The 7,970-nt window shown below is 48.2% G+C and overlaps 1 protein-coding gene across 1 annotated transcript; it reads right to left on the bottom strand.

Annotated features, from left to right (window-relative positions):
• Positions 1-6,291: 6,291 nt before the first annotated feature.
• LOC137155265 (uncharacterized protein F54H12.2-like) lies at positions 6,292-7,599 on the bottom strand. The gene is made up of 2 exons (XM_067551470.1): positions 7,128-7,599; positions 6,292-7,031 (listed from the first exon to the last, which is right to left on the bottom strand). The coding sequence occupies exons 1-2, from the start codon at positions 7,597-7,599 to the stop codon at positions 6,292-6,294; spliced, it is 1,212 nt and encodes a 403-aa protein (XP_067407571.1).
• Between the last annotated feature and the right edge of the window lie 371 nt (positions 7,600-7,970).

The raw sequence follows: 7,970 nt of genomic DNA, 5'->3' as shown, positions 1-7,970 counted from the left end.
GCCCTTCTCATATCTATTCATAAGGCTGCTGCAAAGATCATTTTCCTAACTCATCGCTTTGATCATGTCATCCATCCCTGAGTCCCTCCACTGGCTCCCTCTTCTCTATTGCATCCAACTTGTCTTCACTTCCAAAGCCCTCTACTCTCACTCCACCTATAATCCTTCATTCAGTATCTAAAGGTCAGGTCCCCCTCCAATGGGCCCAAGATCCCAGCCTCCATCATCCACTTGTTACATTTTCTAAGAAGCCCCTTTGTGCTTTCTCCCAGGCTGCCCCTCATGCTTGGGAGGAGCTCCCCTAAAACACCCACAAAGCCACCTCATTGTCTCCCTCCAAACCTCTCCTTAAAACTCTCCTCGGCCACAAAGCCTACAAAAAACTTGACAATGGTTAGACTGCTGGTGTGCTGAGACTACTGCCAATCACATTGATTAATCTTGTCTCACTGTTTCCATGTACTCCCCCATCCATCTGTATCCATCTTGTGTCTCTTGTCTGATACTTAGATTGTAAGCTCATTGAGGCAGGGTCTCACTGCCTTTTTGTTCTGTGTTTGTACAGTCCTTAGCAAAATGGGGTCCTGCCCAATGCCTGGAGCTCCTCGGTGCTAGGATTATACAATGATATAGCTAGCAGTGGAAATTTGGGTGGGCCCCAATTTATGGTGGGCGAGCAGTGATGAAAGGGTCCATCCATGGCTACATCCCTGCAATAATACAAACAAACGAATAGTAGTAGAAAGAAGGCCCTACCTTCAATTAAAGGTCCTGTGACCAGAAGGCCCGCCTTACCCGCCTCTGTCACCAGAAGGCCCACCCCATCCAGTCACCTGACATCCAGTGCCTCCTCAGGTTATGACTTCCTGGTCAAGATGGTCACATTCCCGGAAGTGGGTGATGCGACTGCCTTCCGAGAACGCCCCCCACCCGCTCTCCACCAGTGGGAGAGGGTTTCGCTCCGAGAGCTGGGATTGGCCCAGCAAGGGTTTTTGAATTTGTGCCAGAAGCGGGGATTGGCCCAGTAAGGGTACGGGGAGGAGCGGGGCACCAATGGGGATGTTCGGGCAGCCACAGTGGCGCAACCTCTGGAAGTTTTGGGGCCTTTAAAGCATCTTGTTTTCGAGACTGTGTGGTTCACAGCTCGTGGAAAAAACGCCGAGAGGGGAACATGGACGCCTTCACCACACCCGTGAGGCCTTCGAAATTTGTTTTGGCCCCCAGTCATAGAAAGTGCTGCATTAGCGACAGTTCCTAGGAGGACACCCCTTTGGCCCGGCCTTCTTCGGCATGCCAGAACCCAACGTGCCTGACGGCCTCACGCTGTCCTTGCCCCTGGAGGAAGGTAGCTCACGGGAGTCACTGGCAGGGCCGACCGAAGGAAGAGACACTGGCACAAGTAAAGAAACGAGCATGGTGGGCGGGAGGGGAGGTGTTTGTGGTGCGGTTAGTAACCGAGCCGGGTCTAAAAACAAAAAGCCAAGCCATAGAGACTCACAGTTGTTTCCTTTCTGAAAAATCTCTCGACAGGTCGACGATGCCTGGAAGGAGGAGGAAGCCATGGGCACCTTCACCACCCCCGTGAGGCCTTTGGAATTTGTTTTGGCTCCTCAGATATTGGCCCCCAGGCGTAGAAAACCCTATATTAGCGACAGTTCCAAGGAGGACACCCCTTTGGCCCGGCCTTTGTTCAGCACGCCAGAGCCTGATGAGCCTGATGGCCTCATGCTGTCCGTGCCCGTGGAGTCGCCAGCGGGGCCGGCCGAAGGAAGAGACGAGTCGCAGGTAAAAGAATAAGCATGATTGGGGTGTGTGGTGGGTTAGTAACCGAGCCGAGTCAAAAAACAAAAAGCCAAGCCATAGAGACTTACAGCTGTTTCTTTTCTGAAAATGTTTTTCAGCAGGTGACCACAAACAACATTGCATCAGACAGTGTAGATGAACCAGGCCCGGCCTGCTTCTGCTCAACACCGACTTACAGCTATTTCTTTTCTGAAAAATCTCTCGACAGGTCGACGATACCTTTCTACGGGCCTTTGAGAATCTACACATCGGCAGCCCTGAGGGAATCAATCAACCAAGCGTTAGCTGCTTTTGCATGTGTGTGAAATACCAAACTGAGAGGGAAGCAGCAAAGTGGAGCGCTGTAAAAAGGTGTGTTAAACCAGACGGTTAATAAAAATTGTCAGCATAACTGTGTCTTTTCATACTTGTGTTACGCATGACAGCCATGTCAACGCAGGCGGCTCTTTTAAAACAAACATATTACACCCCCGGGGAAATTGGGAGCATTGGAGGGGTGAACTCTCTTTTTCAAGTGGCCAAAAAGCATAGTAAAACTTTGAGCAGGAGAGCGGTAAAAGCCTGGCTTTCGGACCAGGACGCTTACACTTTACACAAGCTGGTTCGAATATGTTTTAAAAGAAACAGGACGGTTGTTTCAGATGTGGACGCGCAATGGCAAGCAGATTTGGTGGATGTGCAAAGGTTTGCCAAACACAACAGCGGTTTTAAGTACATCTTAACAGTGATAGACATTTTATCCAAATACGCCTGGGCCTTAGGCCTCAAAAACAAGATGGGTGGCAAAGTGGCTGCGGCCTTTAAAGCTATTTTCAGCGAAGGGCGCGTGCCTCAGAAATTACAAATCCATCGGGGAAAAGAATTTTCAAACAAACCTTTAAGAGGGTAGTTAAAGCGGCACGGCGTTTGCCATTTTGTTACTAATAACGAAGTCAAAGCGGGGGCTGTGGAGCAATTTAACCGAACTTTAAAATCTAGGATGTGGAGATATTTTACCTCCTGCAACACCTTTCGCTACATCACAAACTCGGTGATATTTGTGCAAAGGGAGGGTGACTGGAATCCCCCTCTGAGGGATTATTTAGGGGACCTCACAAGCGAAATTCTGTCAGATCAGCACATCACCGAGTTTGTCAGCCGGTCCAAAAACATACGGGTACAAGCTGTCGGGTGGAAAGGCATGTATGAAAGTTAAAGGTATTACCCTGAACGTAGCAAACTGTGAAAAGATCAACTTTGACAGTTTGAAAGATCTGGTTCTGCACTATAGCGCCAACCCGGGGGAAAGCATCTCCAAAAAAATAGAGGTGCAGCGACCCTCTATCGTGAAGAACAAAAAACAGGGGCAAATAGAAACAAAGATCCTTAAGAAAACTCAAAAAGTCGTTTACAACAAGAGGGTCCTCAGAGAAGGGTTTAAAATGCTGCTCTACGGCTTTTGAAAAAATGGACACGTGGTGGAAACACCCATTTTCTCTAATTCTCGCGGGGCCTAGCAACTGCGGGAAAAGTTACTTTATAAAAAATGTGTTGGATAACATGGAGCAAATGTTGTCTGTCACACCTGAGAACATCGTGTGGTGTTACAGTTGTTGGCAGCCTCTGTATAAAGAACTGCTCGGCAAATATCCCTTTATCAATTTTGTAGAGGGGATGCCCGATGCTTTTGACGATGACCGTTTGTTTCCAATCGATAAAGTAAATATGGTTATCGTAGACGATCTGATGAACTCTGCTTGTGAAAGCGATGAAACCGAGAAAGACTTTACCAAGTATGTGCATCACAGGAACCTGAGCATTATGTATATAGTTCAGAACGTGTTTTGTCAGGGAAAAAAGAGTCGCACGATTAGCCTAAACGCCAAGTACATGGTTCCGTTTAAAAACCCCAGGGATAAATTACAAATCACCAGGCTCGCCCAGCAAATGTACCCCGGCAAGGTGCAATTCTTTCTAGAAGCTTTTGAGGATGCTACCAAAAAACCTTACAGCTATCTGGTGGTGGATTTAAACGCTTCCACACCAGAGGCTTATAGACTAAGAACCGGTCTTTTCCCACCAGACTGGCCGGCGGTTTACACTTTAAAAAGAACAGCAGCCGGGTATAAAAAGAGGTGACTTGTCAGGCTGCCCTTTTTAGCAGTTGGGTCGGCCAACCGAAAACATGTCTAGGCGCATAAAAAGAAACCTGGTCCTTTTAAAATTACTTAGTGTGGCTGATGGCCGGCTCCTCTCTAGTGGATCTCGTGCTTTGCTCCTGTTGGGGGCCAGGAAAGTGCCCGTCACCCCGTCTTCCCTGGGGGAGGGGGGTAGGGACCCGGGCCCACCCGCTCCTCCGGGTCCCAGCCCAGGGGCCCTATGAACCGCAGCGGTATACTGCTGGCTCTGTATTGTTTGAGCTGCAGCCTCTTCCCCTGGGCTACTTTCCCCCCTCAGTCCTTCTGGCCTCTCAGGCCCTATGTTCTTGCTGCCCCTTGCTGGGCTCAGTACCTCCTTTCGGGGTTCCTCCGCTCTCCCACACTCTGCTACTTAGGTCTGCTGCTTTGCTTTGCTTTGCTTCGCCTCGCCCCGCCCCGCCCCGCCCCGCCCTGCACCTCTGCTCCTTCCAACTTGTGCACTGTGTGTTTGGGGCGGATCCCTTTTATGGAGCACCTGGCTGATCACTAATTGGCCTCAGCTGGCTCCTAATTGCCCCCTCATGACTCCAATTAGGCTACAGGGAATAAAGCCCTGATCATCCTGGGGCTGATATACCTCCCTTCGTGTATTCTCCTGCTACCCTCTGCCCTTGATATATCACATTAGCAAGTCGTCACCTCAGCAAAGGAAGGCTATACTATGTTCGGCCTCTGATGATTTAATGTCAGCTGTCTCAGAAATAGCGTTGAATACTTTAAAAAGAAACATATCTTTGACACAGACTCAAGTGCGCGTGTTGAAAAAGGGGCGCACGTTTATAAAAACTCTCTCTAATAAGAGGGTGTCAATTAAAAGAAAAAAACATCTGGTGAAGCAGTCCAAAGGGTTTATCGGACCTCTGTTATGTTTTGCTATTCCTCTGCTAACTGGACTTTCGACTAACCAATAATGGAGCACGTGGAAAAAATGTACCTGGTGCCCAGCCACCAGCTGGAGCAATTAAGGGCTCCCCCGGTGGAAAATATCAGAAAGACCGCAACTCGCTTGCTGGATGTTGAAATGAAGTCTGTTCTTCAGAGGACTGACTTAGATGAACATGAAAAGGCTAAACTATACGCCGCCGTGCTTCAGAGGTACCTAACGTATGTGAAGCAGAGTGATGCGGCTCAAGAAAAAATAAGTCTCTTTTTACCAAAACAGGACCAGGAACAAAACACGCCCCTAGAACCACCAAAAACCTTTGACCCTGTTGCTCAGGAAGTATTGGATAGCGTCGGTAAGCGCTATAAGAAAAATACAACTGTCTTGCTAAATAAGCTGGGGCAGGATAAAAACATATCTTCGTGGGATGATAAAGGGGCTTTTGTGTACAAAGGCTCAGTGGTTAACGGCTCTAACATGCTCGACTTGGTCAGGGCCGTCACCCAAACGCGCACTGTTCCTAGCGGACATGAACCAAAAGTGTGGGACACATTGATGAGAGTCATGGTGGAGCTAAATGTGCCATCTTCTGTCATGGGCAACGTGACCAACAGGGGTCTTTTGGAATGCCTGAAAACTGCAGCTATGGTTAATCAGAAACCTTTTTTGCCTCCTAAAAAACGAAAACTGGCTAAAAGCTCTGAATGGCTCAGTGTGTAATGTTCTTTTTTCCATGTTTTAAAATGGTAATGTTTTTGCTTTAAATAAAAAAGTATGTATTTTTTACAATTTAATATCTACGTGTGCTTTATTAAAAAAAAAAAAACCCCAAACTTCATTTGTTTTTTTTTAAAAACCCCTCGCTAGGGGCGCTTTATTAAGAAACACGGCTATAAAAGTCATTACAAGATACACACGTCTGGGCATGTTGAAACATGTTTTGGGCATGCCTGGGCTTGCCCAAGAATTTACTTTTTACAAATTTCACCATTATCCGGTCGTTTTGCACTAAGTCATTAGAATATAATTTTAAAATCTGGTCAAAAGGTAAACCCTTGCTATGGTGGTGTAAAAAAAACCATGCACTGATAGCCGCAGGCGATGGAATGGGAGTCTTGTAATTGTCTAGTGTGAAACACGATGTCGGTGGCATTTTTGTTTAAAAATTTCATAATGCTTCTAGGAAACAACACGCTGTTTGGGGGGTGTCCATATGAATCAAAAACTCTTCGCGGTCATGCTCCGCCAGGTACAAGGCGAGCCAGTGTTCACCCAGTTGGTTGTGCGGATGCGTGTTGACCACCAAACCCAGGGGTCTCCATGACAGCCTCCCGCTGGGGAGCCAATCTCTAGGGAACACATCTAAGAAACCCTCTTTCATGTCAGGGTCCGCCGATAAGACGCGCAAGAGCTGCACGGTGTCTATATTCACATGTAGTCAAACAGAACGTTTCTCCTCTGATTTATCTCTATGACATTGTCAAAAACCCCACACACGATCATATTGACGGTGGCCGTCAAAGCCTTTGCAAAACATATTTCCGCTCTCAGGTTCCTGGTTTTAATTAGGGAATAGTGGTCAGCACATTCCTGGTTGGGAGACAGGTCAAAGGCAAACAGTGTGTGCCCCTGTGCAAATTCCACACAGTCGATGAGCAGCGCTCGGTCTTTCATGTGTTTACCGGCCGTCTGTACCAGATTCATGTACTCCCTCACGCAGCGCCTGGCCTCGAAGTCCGATTGCAGAGGCTTGGTGGGTATCTGTTCACCATCCACGTACAAGGCCACAAAATTAATATCGTAATGTTTAAAGTGAAAGGGGTTTTTAGCATAACTACCGCTGAAGGCGTCATTATCCACAAAACCCAGAACAAGCGTTTTGGGTAGCTGCCCCAAAAACAGGTTCTCCTGGATACTGACCCTGCTGCCTGTGGGGATGCTAAACACTTTCATTCCCACGCAGTCCACTGGATATTTAGCATTAGCGGTGAGCAGGGCCTCAGCGTGCCCCAGACAGACGACTGGGGCCACCCATACTTTCTTCACAAAAAGGGATACTGAGACGATGCACAGGTTATAGCCTTCGGCCGCATCGCCCATTAAGCAGAAAGCATCTTTACTGCGCGTCAGTTTAATTTTCACGTCCACGCCGTTCAACAAAAGTTTTTCTTGAAAAAACAGGTCGCTGTGCAGATGGCCCAGCAGCTCTATTGTCCTGCTCTAGGCCGTCAGATTTGCCCTCCTGACAAACCCTAGATTCTCACCGTTCAGTGCTGTTTCTTCGTGTTGTCCGGGGGTGTCTTTGAAAAACAGCCCGGCGGAAAATTGTGTGGCGAGGGTGTCATCGCTGTAATTGAGCACCACTTCTATAAAGGCCCTGTAAGGGTAACAGTTGTTGCTTTGACTTATGAGGCGGTCTCGCAGCATGACATCCATCTGGCTGAAAATAGACACCACGGGGTAATTCACCAGCCCCACCGCGGCGTCCCGGGTGAGGGTGATTCCATCTCCCTTCACGATCTTGCAACAGAGGTACAGGAGCATGTTGTTTAAATCCATATAATCTATGCCGTTCCGGGCTATAAAGAAGTCGAAGGGTGACACCTCCGTAATGGCTGATAGTGGCGGCACCTCGAAGTAGATGCTTTTCTTGATGCTGGTCTGGGTGGGGGCTATTTGGAACAAGTCTAGTTCGGATTTGGCGCATTCGTCAGACCCGCAGTGAACGAAAGCCATGTTGATTAAAATATGTATTTTTACCAGGTGTTGTGCGTCTCCTACGCTTTCCCTTGGTCTTTCACTTATGGCCTGCACCACGCATCACAGCCTTTCTTTTAAAGGGCTTTGGGGGTCCCATGCGTCGTGGGTGTGACGCGCTCCTCTTTCTCTTTCTCCTTTTAATGTACATCAACACCGACCCCTCCTGTGCAGGCAGTTTCCCCACCTTCTCCAGAACAGCCTGGGAGACGTTGCCTACCACGTCTCTAGCTATTTTTTGAGCGGCAGTTTTGACGTAGGGTTTAATAATCTCTAGTCCCCTCCTCAAAAGCGGTACGGCTTTTCTGAAGAGGCAACGGAATATTCCGCCCACTCCAGCACCGTACATC

This window comes from Emydura macquarii, unplaced genomic scaffold, assembly GCF_026122565.2.
Source record: "Emydura macquarii macquarii isolate MOO-44397 ecotype Brisbane River unplaced genomic scaffold, CSIRO-AGI_Emac_v2 contig_1348, whole genome shotgun sequence".
Lineage (NCBI taxonomy): Eukaryota > Metazoa > Chordata > Testudines > Chelidae > Emydura > Emydura macquarii.
Note: the sequence above shows the minus strand (reverse complement) of the source record. Positions and strands in the feature narration are given on the sequence as shown.

What these genes read in the sequence shown, in the direction of transcription:
- LOC137155265 (XM_067551470.1), bottom strand. Translation starts at nt 7,599, where the DNA reads ATGGCTTTCGTTCACTGCGGGTCTGACGAATGCGCCAAATCCGAACTA. An exon ending in CGAAGAAACAGCACTGAACG is followed by an intron (nt 7,032 to 7,127) that starts GTGAGAATCTAG and finishes TGTTTTTTCAAG; the next exon opens with AAAAACTTTTGTTGAACGGC.